This window comes from Egretta garzetta, unplaced genomic scaffold (assembly GCF_000687185.1).
Source record: "Egretta garzetta isolate BGI_Z169 unplaced genomic scaffold, ASM68718v1 scaffold644, whole genome shotgun sequence".
NCBI lineage: Eukaryota > Metazoa > Chordata > Aves > Pelecaniformes > Ardeidae > Egretta > Egretta garzetta.
In genome coordinates this window covers 111,770-133,926 of record NW_009259452.1, presented here as the reverse complement: position 1 = coordinate 133,926, position 22,157 = coordinate 111,770, and the positions used below count along the sequence as shown (strand labels likewise).

Genomic DNA, 22,157 nt, shown 5'->3' with positions numbered 1-22,157 from the left:
AGAGTGTCTGATACAAAATAATCTATTGCCAGTTTAGCAACTGGAAGACCTCTGCTGGAAGACGATTTAGTTTTGGTTACGATGCGTTAAGAGGAATCCAGGCTGTGGGAGAGGGTCTGGAGGAGCAGACCTAAACTGCCATGAACTAGAAAATAACTTGACTGAAGGAAAAAGAAGGTGGAGAAAAGACCTGGTGATCTCCAAATACTGAAAGGCTTCTCTGAGGAGGAGTAATCTGTTCACCAAAGGTAGGGTGTAAAGTACAAGAGGCAATGGGAAAACTGCATTGGTGAAGATTTGTTTTAAGGATTAGAAAAGAAAAACATTGCTATGGTAAGGATAAGAGGCTGAAGTAGTTCGCTTATGGAGACTGTGACATCTTTGTAACCAGAGGTAGCTGGTAACCAAAGCTCTGCTACATACAATGCAAATGTAATTCTGCCTTGGTCACAGACATCGGTTATCTGCTCAGATTTCTGTGATCGCTTTCCCGTGATTTTGCTGAGCACAGTGCGGTGCAAAGGCCTGTGCCCTGCCCGTCTGGCGCTATCTGATGGGTCTCGCCGGGGAGGGGTGTGCCAAAGGCAGGGTACTGATCGTTGCCACTATGTCTTCTTCCAGCACACTGGGAGAGGCTTGGGCCCAGCTAAAGAAGAGTCTTGCTGATGAAGCAGAGGTTCATCTGAAATTTTCTTCTAAGGTAAATAGCACTTCTTTTGAAGGAATTTTGCCCTGTAATTGATGTGCATCTCCCTTCAGTGCTTGTTAGTGGGGAAGATACATATGCATGTGGTACAAATTTAGAAGAATGAATAAATTGGTGAACAAACTTGCTGAAACTCTGTCCATTCTTCCTGCCAAAATCAGTTTATTTAACCTACCCAATGAGTAAGCTAAAACACTTCTAGCCTTAATTTTTCATAAAAAAGAAGGAAAACTGATTCTAGAGGTTATTCAGCTAAGGTCCAAGTTCCAGGCTGTTCAAGTAGATTTGCCTAGAGCTTGCATAGATTACTTCTGTAGGGAAGAAATAAAAAAATAATATCTGGCTTCTCAACAAGAAACTACTGTATCTGTCTGGAAGGGGGATAACCGGGACTCTGACTCCTTTGTGTTGCTGGCTTTTCTGAAAAGTGCACTGGGACCTTACTTGATGTTATTTTTGGACCTTCTCTCAAGTGATGCCCAAGGAGATTTCTTGTACAAGTTATGGTATTTATCTGGTTTTTTCCACCACATGTGTCCTGTTACATTATGTTAACCTCTGTGGGTGATCACATTCAATACAGTGGCAGATATCTCAGCACAACAGCCATGTTCTGGAGGAAAATTATAGCTCTGTGCTGTTGGTAAGCGATTATGCAGAGGTTACTCAGGCAACCAGCTGCTGCCTTGGTAACCCACCGCTCTGCTTTGAACTTGTACTTCAGGGCTGTCATTAGTGAAATACTTTTTGCTCCCCGTTGTTCTCCCATATTGTTTTCCAAGAGGAAGAAATGCACCCGGAGTGGTGTGTGCATGTAGGCAGGCAATGTATAGGGGCTCTTCCATTATTTTATTTTTTTTTTCTATTTTTTCTTAAACTCTGAAACTGCGCAGAAACCCCTGTAGCGTCTTCTGAACCCTCCCCTCTGCTCCCATGCCAGACAGTCAGAGCAGGACTGTCACTCGCAGGGGGTCGAGACAGCCCCATGGCCAGTGCCCAGCTACCATTCTGGTCATTTTTTTCTTTTTAAATTGCATTCAATTTGAACCTCGCAAAGCCCGGTTGTCTGTTGTGACATTGCATGGCCCTACTAAGAATAATTTGGCTGTTACCCTTTCAGCTGACCCTCAGCTGTAGGCCGTACTAGATCACTGTGGTGCCAGTCTTCATCCGCCCAAACAGGCTCTGCCTTAGGCTTGTTTAACCTTCCTAGGATGTGTGCTGTAGGACCTTGGCTGTCTTCATAGAATCACAGAATTGCTTAGGTTGGAAAAGCCCTTTAAGCTCACCCAGCCAACTGTTACCCTAACCCTGCCATCCCACCACTAAACCCTGTCCCTAAGCACCTTGTCTGCCCGGCTTTGTAATACCCCTAGGGATAGGGACTCGACCCTTTCCCTGAGCAGCTTCCAGTGCTTGACAGCCCTTTTGGTGAAAAAACTTTTCCTCATGTCCAGTCTAACCCTACCCTGGCACAACTTGAGGCTTTTCTCCATTAAAAGGCTGTACTGAGTTTGAATGAAGTTTCCTTCTGCATTAAAATAGCCTTGGAGAAAGGCCAAAAATACTTGCTTTCAGGGACTATTTGATACTGCTCCACTGTGGGCCACGGTAAGTGATTATGGACCCACTTTGCCTGCGTTGATGGAGTCCAGCATCCCTGCAGGAGGGACAATAGAAAAGAAGTATTTGGTTGCTTCTGGGGAGGTGAAGTATCACTTCAAAGCACATTTTCTAGATATCAGAACTGTATCAGAAGGCCAAAGAGCAATAGGATACAAATTCTGCCAGAGTTATTACTGACTGTCAGGCCGTGCTTGTAAGAGATCGGTCACCTGTGCAGTCTTGATGGATCCCTCCTGAGCTCATTTCAGTGGTTTCCTGCCACTACTTAAAGACTTTCAACTAAATATTCAGACTTCTCTTTACACTCCCTTATACTTGGCAGAAATACATAAAATATGCCCTTACAGGATCTCTTTTCACTATACAAGAAACGTAGATGTGTCTCCATGGCCCATGGACTGACCTTACTGCAGTCAGGGTTAGCAGCTTTACTTTGTGTGTTTAGTTTGTTGTTGTTTTTATTTTTTTTTAAGCAAGTTGCATTGGTTAGGCCAGAATCAGAGCACCTCAAGTAGTGCTCTGGGTACCGCCTGCCATTGGATCTGCTGTGTAAGAAGAGTGACATGATTTAATGGGGAGAGAGTAAGACAAGATTTCCATCCTTTTGCTCCCTTCAGTAAATACTCCGTTAATGGAGCTGAGTTCTGCAGTAGCTTCCCTCAGAGCTCTCCTGGGGACGAGCAGCGTTGCTGTTTGATGTTGCCTTGGCTGTGGCATGTGTATGGCTTCCTCTCCGTCCTGAGCTCTGCTCAGCAGAAGAGCGGGAATTACTGCCCAGCTCCTTGTTATTGCCATTTCTTCCTTTGTTTTCATTACTAGCTTCAGAGCGAGGTAGAGAAACCCTTGCTCAACTTCAGAGAGAACTTTAAGAAGGACATGAAGAAGTGTGACCACCACATCGCAGACTTACGGAAGCATCTGGCCAGCCGCTACGCAGCAGTTGAAAAGGTGGGAGTGGGGAACAAACCAGAGAGTTTATGAGATACTGCTGGTTTGGACAAAAAAGCAGCTGTCCCCTGAAAAGTTTCTGTTCTGCCAGAAAGAGCCACAGAGGTTTCTGCTAGGTGCTTTCTGCTGTCAGTTACGCTTCGCCGGGCCCCTGGCGGGATTCGCTGCTCGGGGGGGGCTGCAGGCAGGGCCAGCGCGTTACTGCTGAGTTGGCTTTTTGTTTCATCCTCCCCTCCCCGTTTTGGACAGTATATTTCTAATACATTTGATGAAAACACTCCTTGCTCGTGTGCACATGGAATTCACGTCTGTTGCCCTCAAAATTTAAAACCCTTTGCCTTCAAATAGCAGCAGGCTCAGGCCAAAGGCACGCCTGGCTCCGTAGTCTTCTCGTGCAGCGGCTGAGAGCTGATGGCCAAGGAAGCTCGAACCTGGCATGACGAGTCTCAAACCCTCTCCCAGCTCCCACTTTCTGCGCCTCACAGCAAACATCCTCACCTGAAAAACCCAAACATCAGCAGCACCCTCGTACCAGGGGCTGTTCTAACATGAACATCTAGTTCATGTTGTGAACATCCAGCTGGGGTTGTGATTTAGGGAGAGTTATGCCCACAAAAAGCGCTCTCTCATCAGCAGCTGGCAGGACATGGGGCACCCGTGCCTTGGCTGCCAAGGCGCTTCTGCTAAATGGTGTCCTCGTGGTTTGTTCTCTGGTGTAAGCTGGGAAGGAAAATACCATGCTCGGTCAAACCAGAAGGTTGTTTGGGCTTCCATTAAAGACCAGAGTGCAGATGAGAAAGTTTGCCTGGGGACAGAATTGTTGCAGGATACACAAGGTTATTAAGCTGTGTGTACACAGGAAAGGCATTTTTCTGCAAAACAGTAAGTTCTTCACAGCCGTATCTTGCAAAGAAATGCAGTCCTCAGTAGGGATATTGAAAAGAGCAGATTAGGATAGCCCTGAGAAGGAGGAGTAAGAAAAGGGAAGTGCCGTGCCTGCAGTGTGCCCGGTGAAGCGCACAGCTTCTCCCCCAACTGCTTTCTTGCAGCTCCCTCCTGCGACCTGCCGGACCGAGCACGGGGGCTTTAAAACTGCAGGCTGCAAGAATGCAGGGAATGCCTCAAGAGCCTTGTAACTTGGAGACTGGTGCAACTGCAGAAAACTGCAAGGTGCTAACAAAATCTGATCATCCAAATTTAGTTTTAAACACTGTAACTGGATAAAGAATAAACATGACCTATTTTATACCAAGTCTGTGCAAAACAAGTAATTTTGATTTTATATATTTAGGCAACCTCAGCAAATGAGGTGACAGCATGCATATGTGGTAATAATGTTTATTTGTTAAGGCTACTGATTTGCCTGTGTGTGTTCAGTAATGATACTGATAAATCAGGTTTTAAAAGCCTGGATAACTTCAAAGTAATATAAATAGTCAGTTGTAAGCAGATCTCAAGTTCATGCTTTCTGCAGTACGAAGTACTGTTATGAACTTGAATTAGTTTTTCTGGAATAAGTCTAAAAGTTCCCCTTGTTTCTGATGAGTGTATGTTAATCCAGAAAGTACTTAAAAATAAATTTTGTAAGATACTTGAAATTCTTTCAACAGTTTAAATCCTAAGACAAGCAAATGGAAGAGGTGTCTTGGCGATGCTGGTTGAGACGTAGAAGAAGCTGCAGGTTCCTCTTCCCCCAGAAATAGCGAGAAGGTTGCTAAGAAACATGAAAGTCTGACGATGCCTTTCTTACTGTGCCTTTCTAAGAGTGTGTGAACTGTTCAGGTGCTTTTGTGATTTGTTGGTGACAACTTCGGTATGGTGGTAGGACGCTTTATTTGAACGCCTGGTGTCCTAAGAACTTGAATCCCAGTTAGGACCCAGTTTTATGCAGAGCCCCTGACTTCTTACTGACTGCTTGTGCACTTGTGTGACGGAGTCGTACATGGCTGAAAACAGCTGTCAGCTCGTTCCCTCTAAAACTGTGACTCTTCTTTCATTACTCCAAGGCCCGGAAAGCCTTGACAGAGAGACAGAAGGATCTGGAAATGAAAACGCAGCAGCTAGAGGTGAAGCTCAGCAACAAGACAGAAGAGGAGATTAAGAAGGCGAGGCGGAAGTCCACGCAGGCGGGTGAGTCCTCATGTCTGGCGGCCGGAGCGGCCGCGGTCCCCTGGCTGGCAGGGAGAGGGCGGGATGCGGCTGCCCACCCACCCGTGCGTTTCTTGCCTTTTCGTATTGTAGCTGCAAAGCCAAACTGAACTGTGCTACAAATCTGTTTGGCATTACATCCTCTGAAGAAACAAGCCCTGTTTTTCCAAGCCAGGTGTCACAAGATGATTTTGGTAACTGGGGTGAGAACAGTAAAAGGAGGGTGAATTGTCCTTTTGTTTTGTGACAGCGTGCTGAGATAACTGAATGTTTGTGAAATTCTCCAAGTCAGATTCAAGGAAGCTCAGCTGAGGGTGTTTCTTGCTTAAATCATAGTTTCTTCCTTGGTTGTTTCCTAAATCACAGTCACCCACAACTATGTGGCTGCCTATTCTGCTGCCTATTACTGTCTTTTTCCTTGAAATTGAACTTTTTGTCTTTTTTCCACTGCCACTTAGTGATTAAAATTATTTCTGTTCAAGGGGTACTGAGGATATAGTAGTGTGTTCTATACCACACTAAGGACACAGCTACTTGATGTGACCTGTATGTGTTTTGCAGAGGCTCAAAGCACTTCTGCGGGATCCATCAGGAACTGTCTGAGATCTGCCAAGCTGATATGTACAGCTCTGCTAGTACCTTTGCTGAAAATACGTTTTGACTAGGGCTTCCATGTTTCATCCCTTCCGAGGCCCATTCCTTGACAGAGTGGCCCTTCAGAGTTCTGAGGCTTTTCAAACCTTAGGGTAGCCTGCCTGGGTTTTGAGGCTGCGGAGGGTCGTTCGCAGTTCCACTGCATGCATAGACAGCTGTCCGAGGAGAAACAGAAGTTAGGTGTTAGCAACAGGAGGCTCCATGAGAGATGCTCTTTATCCGTCTGCAAATTCACAGCCTCCCTGTGTTCTCTTGGGTCCTCAGGAGCTGTTTGTAATAGATATTTATTGAACAAGCAAGGGGAAGCTGCAGATCAGATAGGAGTGACCCAGCGTTCTCCCCACTGTGTGCCACTGTGTTGGTGCGTGGCAGGGGAGGACTCGCTCTGTCCCCGTGGGCGGGTGCTGATCCAGCTTTGAACTGGGGCCTGCTGCAGTGGGTGATGGGACTTGAGAGTTCAGAACCTGAGTAGTTCTGTGATCCCACCAGTTGCTGACACGTGGCGTTGCTTTCTGCTCCCATGGACTCATGGTTCCTGTCTTTCATGGCTTTCATGTTCCTGGCTGTACAGTAGCTCAGATTCACTCAGGGGGTGGAGAATAATCGAGGAGCCTCCTGGGAGCTGTCAGTTCGGACACGTCAGACTAGGCATCCCCCGTCTGGGCGGATGAGCTTACTGCTGAGCTTTAAGGCTTGAATCCTGCTTTCTTCATAGAGTTTGGTTGCCACCCCAAGTTCTAAGTCCATGAGGGACTTCCAGATGTATTTACTTCTTTGACACCTCTTTGGTCTGTGGAGTCCTGTTCTTAAAGCTTGATTTCTCCCCAGTTTATGCATAAAGACCTTTTTGCATCTAAAAGAACAGGATGAATTTGGGCCCTGGACCTAGGCATCAAACCATTAGGTAAAGTGTAAGTGAGCCTCATTTAAAGAAGAAAGAGAGTTTACTAGCCGGAAAGCAATAATCTCTGAGGCATGTGTTCCAGATTTTCTCCACACACCTTTCCCTCTCCATCAGAGCAGAGTCCTGCAACAAAGAAAAAATTGAAATAATTGCAGTCTATTGTGTGACTGCCTTGAAGCTGGGAGGAAGCCAGAGCTCAACTGGAATCGTGCATCTTCAGAGGCTGGAGAATGCATGAGTGTGCAGCAGGGTTGAGGTTGCAAATAAGCATCCCTTGATCTCAGACAGCTTGAGCCTGACACTTTGCTCCCATTTTAAACAGACCCATCTTAGAGTGCAGTCTTACTGATAGAGTCCTACCCTGCAGGTCAATAACTCGTTATTACTGATTTCCCATTTTAATTATTTTATTTTTCAGATACAGCTTTCCATCTATGACCATTTACGTGAAGTAACTTGCTTTCATAGTTTTGGGCATTTTGTAAAATACTACTTAATGTTCATATTTTCCTTTTAAAATCTTGTCTTTCCCCCTCATTCTTTCTTACCCCAGTCACCTTGTCTTTTACTACACCTCAACATTTTGTTGAAATTCTGTCACACCTAACAAATACCGCATGACAGAACTGCCTTTGGCTCCACCAAGACTGACTTTCAATCCCACTGGGTCTGTCTACAAAACGTGAACTGCAATTCCCTTCTAAGCTCTGCAACACTGGCTAGAGAAGACTAATGTGTTGCTATCTTGAACTTTTCAGGAGATGACCTGATGCGTTGTGTGGATCTTTACAATCAAGCCCAGTCCAAGTGGTTTGAGGAAATGGTGACCACCACTCTGGTATGTAACACTGTGCAGCATTTTGCATGTATAACATGGCATTTGGAAGTGTGTCAGTGCAATGTTTAAACTGCAGTAAATAAATAAAGGCAGATGGATGAGTGGAAAAACAGGAAGTAGATATCTTCCCAAAAGCAGAAGAAGAGAGAAGTTGTTGGCTGTTCCTATACACCTGATTTTCCTCTCACCCTCACTGGTGGTTTCTCACTGATGCAGATCATACGGCCAGGTGTATGTTAGCTGCACAATTGCTCCCAGAAAAGTGTGGCTGAGAAGTCCATGGACATCTTGGCCATCACTGGATGACTGGGCCTTGCCAATGTGACGCCATTCTACAAGAAGGGATGGCAGGAGGATCTGGGGAGCTGCAGGCCTGTCAGCCTGACCTGGGTACCGGGGAAGGTGATGGAGCCATTCATCCTGAGAGCGTTCACCAGGCACGGGCCCGACAGCCAGGGAATCAGGCCCATCCGGCACGGGTTCATGAAGGGCAGGTCCTGCCTGACCACCCTGATCTGCTATGACCAGGTGACCTGCCTGGTAGATGAGGGAAAGGCCACTACTTGGACTTCAGCGAGGCCTTTGATGCTGTCTCCCACAGCATTCTCCTGGAGAAGCTGGCGGCTCATGGCTTGGACAGGCATACCCTTCACTGGGTAAAAACCTGCCTGGATGGCCGAGCCCAGAGAGTTGTCCAGCTGGCGGCCGGTCACAAGCAGTAGTTCCCCAGGGCTCAGTTCTGGGCCCAGTTCTGTTTAACATCTTTATCCATGACCTGGACGAGGGGATTGAGGGCACCCTCAGTCAGTTTGCAAATAACACCGAGCTGGGCAGGAGTGTGGATCTGCTGGAGGGAAGGAGGGCTCTGCAGAGGGACCTGGCCAGGCTGGATCCATGGGCCCAGGCCAATTGTATGAGATTAAACAAGGCCAAGGGCCGGGTCCTGCCCTAGGGTCACAACAACCCCACACAATGCTACAGGCGTGGGCAAGAGTGGCTGGAAAGCTGCCTGGCGGAAAAGGACCCGGGGATGTTGGTTGACAGGCAGCTGAATATGAGCCAGCAGTGTGCCCAGGTGGCCAAGAGGGCCAGTGGCATCCTGGCTTGTATCAGGAATGGTGTGGCCAGCAGGAGCAGGGCAGTGACCGTGTCCCTGTGCTGGGCACTGGTGAGGCCGCCCCTCGAATGCTGGGTTCAGGGTTGGGCCCCTCACTCCCAGAAGGACATGGAGGGGCTGGAGCATGTCCAGAGAAGGGCAACGGAGTTGGGGAGGGGTCTGGAGCCCAAGGCTGCTGGGGAGCGGCTCGGGCCCTGGGGGTGTTCAGCCTGGAGGAGAGGAGGCTGAGGGGAGCCCTTATCGCTCCCTACAACTGACTGACAGGAGTGGGGAGCCGGGGGGTGGTCGGTCTCTGCTCCTAGGGAATGGGTGATGGGACGAGGGGAAACGGCCTCAAGTTGTGCCAGGACAGGTTTAGGTTGGACATTGGGAAAAATTCCTTCCCCCAAAGGGCTGTCAAGCCCTGGAAGGGGGGCTGCCCAGGGAAGGTGTCAAGTCCCCATCCCTGGAGGTATTTAAAAGCCGGGCAGACAAAGTGCTTAGGGCCAGGGTTTAGTGGTGGGATGGCAGGGTTAGGGGAATGGTTGGCCTTGATGATCTTAAAGGGCTTTTCCAACCTAAATGATTCTATGACTGAGAACAAAACGCAGATTAGGGGTTATAATACCAGTATCCAGGAGAAGAGGGAGGCAGAAGAAAATCAGGAGGAAAGTTAGAAGTCACCTGCCTGTTCAGCTAAAGCGTTGCTAGGGTCTGCTTACTGCCAGCTGAGCGAGGTGGGGACTTGTCCCAGCTTATCATCTGGTCGTCAGATAAAACTGCTCTTACAGGTGTCTGGTGAGACTGAAGGCGGCCAGACCCTCTGGGCCGTACGCTGCAGCACAGTCTCCTGCTTCCCCAAGGAATCACTGTAACTTCTGGAGCTAGCAGCGAAGTATGCAGAGCTTCTTGCAGAAAACAGATTCCCTCTTGCTTGCAGCATCCCTGAAGACAGTAGCTCTCTGCCTTGGTTCTTTCAGTTTTGGAAAGGTTTTAACCTTCTCTGTCATTAGGCTTAGGCCTATGTGACTTCTCTTGCTTGTTGTTTGATTCTCTGCAAATCAGAGGGATTCTGCAACCACAGGGTTCAGCTCCAAAGCATGACCCTGGGGTAGTATTGCACTGACTGGCAACCTTCTGTGTGTCATCCTTTCTGTGGGCCTTCAAGTTCAGCTTCTGAGAAAAATATGGACTTGTTTTTCTTCGTGTTCAGGAGCTTGAGAGACTGGAAGTGGAAAGGGTGGAGATGATTCGGCAGCACCTTTGCCAGTACACACAGCTGCGGCATGAGACAGACATGTTCAACCAAAGTGTAAGTCTGCTTTTGTTGGGTCCCTTTGGTCTTTACTGCACTACAGCTGAGCAGAACTGTCCCTATCCTGACCTGTAGCAAAAGATGTGAAAAGCATATGTGGTCAGCTTGTTAGTTTGCAGCAGTACTGTGCTGTTACCCTGCAGTCCTGCTCCTCCAAGGCTCTGTCCTGGTTCATGCTTCTGGATCACAGCTTTTTGCTGGGGAAGACCCCATGAATTGAATTGCATTTGGCCAGCATGGGCCGTTACTTGCTCTCCCAGGATGATGCACTACTACTTGCAAGGAGGATGGTAAATAGTTTCACTGTGGGGGAGGGAGTATATATTTTTTTCTCATTAAAAAAATGCCTAGTTTTCAAATACAAAAACACAGGGAATGTATGCCAACCTCAATACATGGCTATATTTGGTGTAAGGTGCAGACTGCAGGACAGGAGTCAGAGACCGACTGGCCAGTGCCTGGCGTCAGGAGCCTGTCTGCTTGACATTAAAAGTCTGCACCTTCTCTGCTTCCCACTGAGAGGCTTCACTTTCGGATCTGGCTGTTGTCCACTGAGTCTTGCGTATGTGCAGTTCTTGCTTGCCTGCAAACATGACGTAGGCATGCCCATAGCTGCTCTATGCTTCAGAGTGATGGCTGGTTCTGCTTGAAATGTGCCCTTGACATTTTGATTCTTGTTTTGTTCATTTTAGACAGTAGAGCTCGTGGATCAGTTGCTTCGGAAAGTGGATCCTGCCAAAGACAGGGAACTGTGGGTAAAAGAACACAAAACTGGAGATATCCGGCCTGTGGACATGGAAATATAGACTGATCCATACCTGTATGTGATGAGTCCACTGAATTAACCAGGCTAATGTTTGTTTCTTAAGGGTCAGAAGAGCATAGGGAAAAGGTTGTTCCACTACCAGACACCTTGTAATTTATGCCTGTACGGGCTCTCTCTGTTACATTTAGTCATTAAAATGGTCCTCGTTGTGCTAAGCCTTAAGCACCAGACATTCCAGGGTGAAGAAACCAGATGTGTGCTTCCCACCAGAGGTTCCCAATTGCACGCAGCTTCCAGAAGAAATCTGCTTTCTGGTACAGAGTAAGCTCTGTTCTCCAGTGACCTTGTGCTACATCCCTTGCATGACTATCTTTATACACTATGTTAGAACAACCACGCAGTGAGCCTCTGGCCAGCAAGTAGGTAACTGTTTGAACATGATGCAGGAGGCAAGGAAGTCCTGATCATGAATCCCAGGTCTGTCACTGACTGCTTTCATGGCCATAGGCAAGGCAATTAACTCTTCTGGCTCCCCCATCTATAAAATACGCGTATCTCGCAGCAGTGTTGTGCGAACGCATTTATTTCACATAGCAGTTTCCCACCATGGCAGTGAAGTGATGGCCCTTCTCCCAAATCTACGGAGAAGACTCGGGTTCTTCCTGTTTTATACTCCCTCTCAGGGATACATAAACCCACTATCTTCATGATTTCTGTTGTAGGCCAATCAATGAGGGTGAAAGTGTTACCATCACCGTTACGGATCAGGAAAGACTTGGTTGTGCTATACCTACCTCATGAGCTGCCTGAGTGCCCCCCATGACAGAAAGAGGTTATATACCAAGGAATAAATGAGATGTTCAAAACCTTTCCTGCTTATGCAAGATGTATCCTCACAGAATCTCCTTAAAGACAGTCCTCGAATATTTTATTTGGGATCCAGGTTTAAATTGACCTTTGTTGGTTCCTTCAGGTGGATATCACAGCCGTTAGGTATCTTTAATTACCAAGATTGTCCAGCTAAATTGTGGGGTTTATCTTTTCAGAGCCTGATTTTCAAAGGTGCCGTGAATCTGTGATGCTAGATTGCATTAAATGTAGATGTAGGTGCCCAGCACTTCTGCACCATCAGATCCTTAACCTTGGGTTTTTCCTTTGTTACCCTTACCGCAAACTACCAAATATTCAGCCCTGCTCTTGGCACACGGTGTTAAGTAGATGGGGACTGGTTCTGAAAAGGTGTTCATTTTCTTCTCCTGCTGTTATTTCTGATTAATTATTCAGTTTTGCTGTTAATGCACTTCTCAGCATTTCGTACAATGCCAAGATTCTTAAGATTCTTGCTTCAGATCCAGCAGTAACCTTGATTCTCACCGCTGTGGCCTTTACTCAGTGTTTACTGTGTTGTTGTCTGCAGGTTCCCAAACTGTGCTGTTTCATTTGATCCACAGTTAGGCTCCACTTTTTCTCACTGGTACCATCCTTTTTTATTTTGTTCTACTGCTGTTCAGGGGTTTTGTTCACCAGCCTCAAAGTGCTCTAATTAGATCATTGAGAATTAATATCCCCCTTTACAAATGCAAACTGAGACACAAAGGAGTCTTACCTGAAACACTTTTTTAATATTGCTGCAGTGATTTTTTTCCTGGTTTGTTCCCTTTTTCTCAAACCATCTCTTCAGCTGTAGATTTGTTCCTGTCTTGCAAATGCCTCCCCAGCCCACTTCTCAGCTGCTTCATTAACCGCTATGAACCTTTGGGCATTGGCAGGTGCAGTGGCGTGACCACTGCGTGCGCAGGATCGCTCTTCCCGGTGGGACACCTCCATACTGCGCTTCCATTACACACTTCTGAATTTGCAACTGCTGTTCCATTCTCGATGTTGGAAGTGCCCAGCACACTCTTCTGTGAGTCTCACCCATGTTCCTGCACAGACCATTGCAATACAGATGAAGCTTGGTGTACCCAAGTTTTGCATGGTCCTTAAGCTCCGTTGGAGTTCGTGTGCTTCCATGGACTCCTCTTCTGCTGCTCAAGCAGGGAAGTCTTGTGATGATCTTTTCAGTCTTCCTATCGATTCACTCTCTGTCCTGTTCATTTTTTTGGTGTACCAATGTATACTTTTCCTATCTCTACCATGCACTTTGGAGGACAGGCACTTTTTCTTTTTTTTTTTTTATTAACCACAGGTGCAGGGTGAGCTTTCAAAACTTCAAAATAACTGGAGTACTTAAGAGCTGCATCTCAGGTTGACCCCTGTATTCTAAGCTGTATTGTAAATTAAATTGAGCAATCTTGACACCTTACCACATTCTTGTTTTGATTGCAAAACCAAGCTAGTTGTGCACTTTATACAGCATTCTCCTTAATAAACACCTGGAATAATCTGTTACCAATTATACTTTATGTTTCCTCTTGCTTTAACGCTGTTTGTTATTTTATCTATTTTGGACTGGAAATACTGTCCATTAGCACAGGTTTCTTGGAGGACTGAAATGTATTTTGGTTCCTCTGCTAAGGTGTATTTAAGCTGCTCTCAATTTTCAGTTGTCTTTTTGGGTAAATTTTTTTCCCTTTTGTTTTATTTCCAGGCAGTTTTCCTGTCTGGTCCATTTGAGATGCTGCAGGGAGGTGTGAGCTGCACAGAATGAGACTTCTCTTGACGGCATCTGTATCTCTTTTTTTTTCCCTTTGATAATCTGAGCAGAGCACTTGTGCCTGGCTGTTAATCTTTACCAGGCCCAGCAAACTCTGGCATGGCGCTGCCTGGCAGTGGGTAGGATGCTCCCTCTACAGCAAGACTTCCATCTGTAGTCAGTGGGAGCCATAGGGAAGTTTTGCTGTTGCTTGTAGACCGTTGTAGTTTCTGCTATTTTAGTCACCAGAGGTATCAGTCTTTTTTTGTTGAGTGACGAGGCTGTCACATCTCCATATGGCTCTGTGGTCATGGAGCAGAAGGTCAGCTTTCGATGAGTGCTGTTTGCTTTCACCTGAAGAGGTACAATTAGTGGGAATTGGCCTCTGTTTCTTAGCTGGTAGCTCCGCCTGTGTTTCAGGAGTCCTGCCGCTCCCGTGGAGCTCCCGCTTGGTCTCAGCAATACTGTTGTGTACTTGCCTCCTGCTGTCAAGCCTCTGGCTCCCTGGTGGTCCCTGCTACAGCTAGAGCCTTTTGGCCCTCGTCTGAGCTCAAGGGCTTCATGAATTCCTGCGGCTTTGAATCCTTTGGGTGTCCTGACTCCCGTGCCAGAGCTGGTGAGGTGCTTACCAGCTGTAACCTCAGCTGTCGTACAGGATGAGAACATCTTATTCGTCATCCATACCAGCCTGCCTATGTCTTCAAAGCCATCTTCTGGCACAGCTTACTCAACAGAGACTCCTTGCTGGAAGGCTTTCTCTAAGGTATTTCAACTTATTTCCTAACAGAACTCATTCTGGATCCAGTGCCATTGGCTGATTCCCATTGGAGTTAATGAGCTGAAAGCAATGAGTCCTTCACAAAATGGGCCAAGTGCACTCTTCTTCCATCGCTGGCAAGATTCCAGTTGCTGTCATAGGACAACATCCAAAAAGGCCTAATTCTCACATTTCCAATCTGTTCCAGATTCACTCACATCTGTAACTCACATTTGTTCATCACTTCTGTGTGTTGAACATCTTTTGAAAGACTTCAGCTGTTCCCTTGTAGGAATGTTATTTAATTATTTGACACTGGGATCTTTAGAGGTAGCTTTAATTTTTTTTTTTAATGTTAAAGTATCTATCGTAACAGCAGTGAAAGGCTCATGGAAATCCCTGTTCTGTCTCTAGAACGCTCTCCCCACTCTGCAGCCCTGCCTGAGCTGCGGTGGGGGAGCTGTCTCCACCTGGTGTTGCACTGTTACATTAAGCACTGAAGTTGTTCTTCCCGTTGTCAGCATGCAGACCTGTGCTCTGCTCCTCTTGGTCCTCTATGCATCTGGGCAGTTCCGTGGTGCGGAATGAGCTGCTGTTTGTTTAACTGCCAGCCCCGTATGGTACTGTCAGCGTGTGTAGCTGTCTTGTGGCAGTGAACTGCACTCAGATCACCTCTTTTGTTTTGTTTTTGGTTTGGTTGTTTTTTTCCTAACAGGACTTTTCTGTAAAGCATTCCCAGGAAAATTTTACATGCTCAGTAGCAATCATAATTTCTCAGACCTTCTCAAGAACCTCTTCAAATTTGTCTCAGTTCTTAGTGTCATTATTTAAACATTTGCTGCAGTTAGACCCTTTATGTAGAAATGTGCACTCGTTTCACCTGCTCTTTGGAAGTGCTTGGCACTCAGAGTTTTCTTGGAACACAACAGGGAGCATGTGGGCAATAAGAGACTTTGAAAACCAGGCTTACAAATAGAATTGCACAAGCCTCTCTTTTCTGTAGTTGTTGGGTACATGTGTAAGGTAAACACGAAAAAGTGAGCACCTCAAATACTTGATGTACGAGACCGAGCTGCTGTGCGTGCAGTTCCCAGCCACTCCAGGAGTGCTCCAGCGTCAGGCTGTGGTAGGAGCTCAGCTCTAGAGCACGGGCCAGCAGCTCACCCTCTGATGCAGCTGTAAAAGCCCAAACCCAAAATTAAGTGAAAAAGTATGTCTGCCCATATATTTCTTCAGTCACATACAGGGAGAAAAAGCACTACTTGCCCAGGTGGGTCCTTCACTATCAAGCACCTTAAGAAATCCAGACCAGCACCTTGAAGGTCCCCCTGGAGTGAGTAGATGTGACTCTTGGTGTGATCAGTTGATTGTTTCCTTCTGAATCAAAACCGCGTTTGCTGTTTTGTCATAGTCAGTGTGCATTTTTGCATGCGTGTAGCTTGCTCGGTGTGTACCGAGGTGGCAGTCAGAGCCTGGTGTCCTGAAGGTGGTCCTGGTCGCCCTTGCGTGTCTGCTTTATGAAAACCAGGTCTTCAACAGACAGTGTCAAAGAGGCAGTTTTCAAAATAATGAGCTCTTCTGATGACAGACCATTCTGGAAAGCCTGTAGGCTTCTTGCTACCCAGCACATGTTGAAATAGGAGGTTGCTGAGGCATTGCTGTCAATGGTTCTTGCTGTGTGGACATTTCTCCCATGCTGGTGTGGCAGCAGGGAACAGCCAACGGGCGTCCTATTGGCACAGCAGAGGTGTCTGACATTTACCAGAGAGCCTGCTGGTGGCATTTAACTTAACCAGGCAGGCAATAGTCACTGGCAGATTCAAATTAAAAGCAAGACACATAGGGCAGGAAAATATTTAGCTGCCCCAGTGGCACTTTTGCTTCTTGACATGAGGCACTCGTCTCCCTCAGACCCTGACAGGTCCAGTAAGAGCCCCATCATTCTCCAAAGTCTGTTTAGTGCATGAAAATCGGTGATGAAACGTTCCCTTGTATCTCTCCAGCTAGCACCTGGTGGTGCCAGCAGGAAACCAGGATGTGGCCGTGCCACACTGGTGACCACGGAATGGTTTTGGCACGTGGCAGCACTGCAATGTCCCATGCCCTCGCACTGAACTGGTTGTGAGCCAGTGTGGGTGTCCCCCAGCAGCTTGAAGTACGCGGTCTTTCTGTTGCATAATGGTGATGAAGTCTTTTCCGTCAGCAAATCCTCATCTTTTCCTGAGAAGCACTGCTGTATAAATAATGCTCATTACTTTGTCGTAGGTCTTACTCATGTAAACGTGCATATTTCAATTCCTACTTTTTCCCCTTCATTCTTGCTGTGGCCAACCCTCTATCACTGAGATACACCAGTTCTCAGGAGCTTTTCTTAATTTTTGAATTTTCATAGACTGTCTCTGTTGCTTTAACGTGCTGACCACACTCCATGCTTCTGGATGTTTTCTGAGAGTGGTTAAGTGCATGGCTTTTGGAGGGGTTATTTTGCCTTTTGTTTTAGAATTTTCTTCTCAGCCACCAGGTTTGGAAGTGCAATGACTCTTTTTTTGTACTAGTCACAGTTTAGTTTTCCTTCCTGGACATTTTTTCTGAAGGGACCAACACATAGCACAATTTGACTGAAATTTCTAACCCCATGCATTCCTCAAGGCAGAAACCTTTTGTGCCTAATGATGCATCTGATTCTAAGAATTGTATATGGGTGAAATCTTTCATAGACCAATTAAAAATAAGTCTTGGGTTAATCACATAATAATCACAGAAAAAATACATAAATTTGAAACATTTTATTCCCTCAGCTTACATTAAGTTGAACTATTTCAGGTGCATCGTAAGAGACGAGCTCAGTGGATATTCAGAATGAAAGCTTTTCCGCTGCTGTATTCAGGTTCAGCGAGTGAACAAGACTATAAATTTGAATATATGCAGTCTTTCAGGGCTACTGATTTAACAAGTAACGGACTAATGGCTTGTATCACAACCCTACTAAAATTCTGCTACTAGTTCCCCTTGAAGTGCCTCTTCAGATTGTATCTGCTACAAGCCTGTGACGTACACAGGTTCACCCTACCAATTTCCCAAGCTCGGGAGCAGCCAGCACGCACGGATCTGTGCAGGACTCTCAACCCCCCTTCTGTGCACCGTGCAGTCATTCAGGACACCCATATTCCCGGTAGACCCGCCACGGTCTCGCCAGTCGTTCACCGTCCAGCAGGGCCATCCTGAATTCTCGGTGGTGGAAAAGGAGTAGGAAATGTTAGACTTAAAAGCAACCGCACTGAAGGAGCGTCGCTAACCTAATCTTCTGACGCATCTTTCACTGTAGGGGTCCCAGTAGAGTAAGCAGAGAGTTCCACATAAAAACAGTTGAGTAAGTGGCATTTGGGGCCTAAGTAGGCCTTTTTTGGGTAAAAGAAAAAGACTTTTTCTTAAAGCAGTTGCTGATAAGAAATTTTCTGGTACTGGACGCCTAAAGCTGAATAGCAGCTTCAGGGATCTCCCATCTGCACGACATGACAATCAGTCCTTTGAATTTGGGAATGCTTGGCCTGAAATCCCTTGTCCCTGTGGAGTTTTTTGATGTGATGGCTGAGATTTTCAGAATAGCGTAAGGCATTTGGATGTCCATTTACCACTCTCTTACTTCAGCAGGTCAAAAACACTCTTTAGGGACAGCAACCTCTCTCCATTTTGAGAAAAGCAGGCGCTAGTATTGGACAAAATCTCCTCCTCCTCCTTAGGTGGTTTCCTTTCTTTTGGCAGCCCAAGACAGTGTGAAAAATCCACTGGACGGCTTTGCAGGCATTCTAAGAGCAGGGATTCAAAGGCAGGCCAGATCACCAGTCATACACTAAACCAGAGTTTTCTACTAAAACCAACTTGCTTATTTGGTCCTTTTTGTGTAACTTTTGCTAAATACTTCTAAATTTCTAGGAAAGTTGTCTTTTGCCAGTACTAATGACTTATTTTTAAAGATGTTTAATGAAAATTTTGTAAATTCCCATAAATTTTGGCTGAATAGACCCCTTAAATAGTTTATGTATTATGCAGCCTCTGTCTGGGTAACTAGTAAATCTTGGATCATTGTGCAAATTATAGGATGGCTTTTGTTCCGTAAGCATACATGAAGGAATCACTTACTGAACTTATGAAGTTGAATGCAGAAAAGGTTTAAGGGGCAGATCTTCAGCTCAGGTAAACTGGCAGAGTTCAGTGGAAGCTGCTTTATGTCAGCTGTGGATCTCGTCCTTCAGTGTTGAAGGCATTTCCTATATGTAATTTTTCTGTCTTACTGTAAAACAATTTCATATGGTTAAACTGTATTTTCCTATATTGTTCTGCAAGTTTATATACACCACAGTGCTCATCTCATCTCCTGTAAAATAAACTGTACAGAGACACATTGAGCATGGAGTTGTCTTTACCCGGTTGCTTTTTCTTCTACCAAAGCCACACACCTTCTGAATGCAGTACCATCGAAGAGTGCTGGGGGTGCCATACACCCATACCCTGCTTTGCTGACACGGGCTGAATGCAGCTTGGATTTGCAGTCACGTAACTCAGGTGTAATCTACTTGTACTTGACCTTTTCAGATCTTTGCGTGATATTCAGATGAGTACAGTCCCCAAAATTTCGTTTTTATTAGGAAATCGATTTAAGAAACACCTGTAGTTAAGTGTTTTTGTTTCTTAAGCAAGCGAGCTGAGCATGATCAGTCTAAAAGCAGCTGCCGTCAGATGGGTGTGCTTCAAGCTATCTGCACGTCCTCTACACCCCGACAGCTCCACGTGCATCTGGAAGCTTAGTGGAAGAGAAAACACAGTTATAAAGCACTGTTGTTAATAAATTATTCTACTTTGAACATTTGAGTTAACATGCATGCTGGCAGATTTTCCGACAAAGTCAAAATCAGCCTTGCCAGAATTCTGTCTAATCCACCGACTTCCTTGGCAGTGACCAGAGTGGGACACTGCTGTAGAAGCAAGCTGGGAGCAAGCAGGCGTTCTGCAGAACACAAGCCCGCCTTCCCCACAATGTCTGACTTGGGGACCTTGCAGGTAGCGGTGTTATCCGCACATCTCATAAACCCCAGTGGAGCTTGCTTCTAAGAGTTTGTCTGGTTTTGAACTCACGTAAAAACAGTTTCTGCAGCCAGCAGCAGAATGGCGTCCCAGAGCTCTGCGGTGTGCTTGTACACTGATCTGGTAAGTAGTTGCAGAAGGTGCACGCTCTTCTCAGAGAAAGAGAAAGGTAAGACACTGAAAAAGTTCCAGGTGGAAGCTTGGTTTTCACAGCGCAGTCTTTGCACCTTGCCCAAAGTAGCCTAAATCTGTTAAAAAATGCCAGAGCGCTGTTTCAGGTGCTGGTGCATGTTTAACAATGCTCCGCGTGCTCTGGTACGTTAAACTGCAGCTTACCGGCAAAAAGCATTTTCGGTTGTAGAGAACATTGATACAACTTGGAAGCCCAAGCCAGGGAGTTACTGTGCAAGCCGTGACACTTGCTACGCTGCTGCAACGACGGCGCTCAGTGAGACAGAATGGTGAAAGGACCAGAGTGGATGGTGGAAGTGGGAGGGGAGCAGCCTTGCAGTCTGTGGCATCTAGATGTAAAGGGTAGGAGGTTTTACTCCATTCTGCACAGGGATGCCTGTGCTAGACTTGGGCAACCAAAATAATCAGAAATCAGCTTGGATTCCACAATGCAATTAAGCCTTTGACTCTCTCGTGTTTCTCAGAAGTGGAAAGCAAGCTGCAAGGGCATCAGTGAGGAAATATGATTTCAGGCTGCTTTTGGGACTAAGTAGACATGGTTTGTGCCTCAAGCTGTTATCTAATGCTTCAGGAGGTCCTGTTAATTATAAATAAAATCATGTCAATATAGTCTGCATCTTCTGCTGTTTCCCTGGTCAGCAATAAAACCCTGAAATCTCCAGGTAAATGCAAGTTTTCTGTGCAGTGAACTGGACAGTATGTTAGGAATATCCTAACTTCTACTTTGTTCCAAATTTGCAAGGAATAATAAGTCCCCGGGAAGCAGAACAAACTTGAAATTCCTCCCACTTGAGGAGAGGGTGGGACGTGTTGAGGTGGATTTGCATGAATAGTTTGAGTGCGGTTCTGAGCAGCAAAAGCAAAGAACTGGATTGCTGTGATGCATTACTGCTTTGCCCTTCAACGCTGAGCCTGCAGGAGAGCCGTGGCAGGGTGCACCCCTGCCTGCTGTCATGGTGGGTGGGAGGTGGCGTGGATTCCTTGGCTGTTTTAAAAGCTGGACTTTCTGAGAAGGGCACTGGTGACAACCCCATTAGAAAGAGGCCTTCAGGCGGTTCAGAGCTGGCAGCGGTGCAGGTCCGGAAATGCCCTGGATGAGGTGCAGCTGTGAGGAGTGGTTCGGGTGTGCACAACACACCATCTTGGCTGTGTTGCTTTCCGGGGCATGTGCCACGGGTAGGAGATGAATAGCCCTTTCGTAGCCCTTTCACAAGCCCCTTATAATGGGCAGATTCTGAACCGACAGCCCCGTCAGCAGGGAGAGGACCCAACAGGAGCCTGGGGGGAACATGAGCTGACCCCTGTAACTCAAATTAAAAAGCTTTAACCAGCATAGGTTTGGTTTGCAACATTCCTGAAAACTGCAGTGCATGCAGACTGCGCCGTGTTGAACAGCACCCACCCGGCCCTGGCGGGGTCCTCCCTTATTCCACTGTTGTGCAAGGGGGCTGCGGCCGCAGGGGCGTCCCCTGCAGCAGTCGGATCACATTGGCACATAAGCTGTCGGGGATGGCTGAACAAGGGTTTGTACACTATTTCAGGACGAGGCATCTGCTTTGTTGGCTGCAGGAGCCACCCTGTAGTTGTCTTATGCTGTTGAAGCTAAGTGTTAACTTTTGATACTGTATGCTGTATTTTGATTCTTGGTTTTGGACTGTCATGCAGCTTGCAGACAAGTGCTGCATTTCAGGCGTATCTGTTTCACGGGTAAGGCTGTGTGCTCTGCAGTGACCTCCTATGCAAGAAAAGCCCCATCAATTGATTTGAGGAAAATCTTGTCATTTTTTATCTATTTTTTATTTCAGACAGGGACTTCCTGCAGGTGGCATACATTGTAGGTGGATGTTTAATACAACTCATGAGCCTGGAAAGCCTCGCAACCTGTTAGAACCATTTAGAACTGACCGTTCTGACACAAGCTCAATACTTGGCCACCTAAGATTAAATGTTTGAGTAGATGTACCTCACCAAATGGCATTTCTGCAAGTTTTTCTTACGTGCTCACTCATACTGTCCCACAGTTCCCAAAAAAGAAAGTCTTGGGAGTGGCAAGAGCCCCAGCACTGCTCTTGCTGTGATAAAAGTGGAGTTCGGCTTTCGTCAACAGCAGCCTGCTCCACCTAAAGGCAGAAAGTCTTGCCCTATGGTGCTTATGTAGGTCTGGACTCTGGAGAGTTTCTGTCGTTGCAGTGCCCAGAAATTATTTCCGACATTGAAGGAAGGGCCCTCCTTCTTAATGCATGTTGGGTAGAAACCCAGTAGTCAGTAAGTCAGTAAAACTTAACTGGGTCCCAGGTTAATTAACCATTTCCTATTTGTAAGAGAAAACCTTGTACCAGTCTTGTGTTTGGCAAATGAATGCCTCTTTCCATGTTCACACGCTGGGGTTTTGCTTATGTCCAAGAAGCTAAAGCTCATTTGAAATTGCCACTCCTAACTCATCTGAAGTCCAGGGAAATGAAGCCTTCCTCTCAACAGCCACCTACATCT

At 46.4% G+C, this 22,157-nt stretch overlaps 1 protein-coding gene across 1 annotated transcript in view; it reads left to right on the top strand.

The window, feature by feature from the left end:
* GAS7 (growth arrest specific 7) overlaps positions 1-18,648 on the top strand; it is a 65,941-nt gene extending 47,293 nt beyond the window's left edge. The window contains exons 8-13 of the mRNA XM_009637162.2: positions 622-700; positions 3,152-3,280; positions 5,287-5,410; positions 7,745-7,824; positions 10,134-10,232; positions 10,928-18,648. Coding sequence (XP_009635457.1) covers positions 622-700; positions 3,152-3,280; positions 5,287-5,410; positions 7,745-7,824; positions 10,134-10,232; positions 10,928-11,041 — 625 coding nt within the window. The 3' untranslated portion in view covers positions 11,042-18,648. The remainder of the gene's footprint in view (positions 1-621; positions 701-3,151; positions 3,281-5,286; positions 5,411-7,744; positions 7,825-10,133; positions 10,233-10,927) is intronic.
* Positions 18,649-22,157: the final 3,509 nt, after the last annotated feature.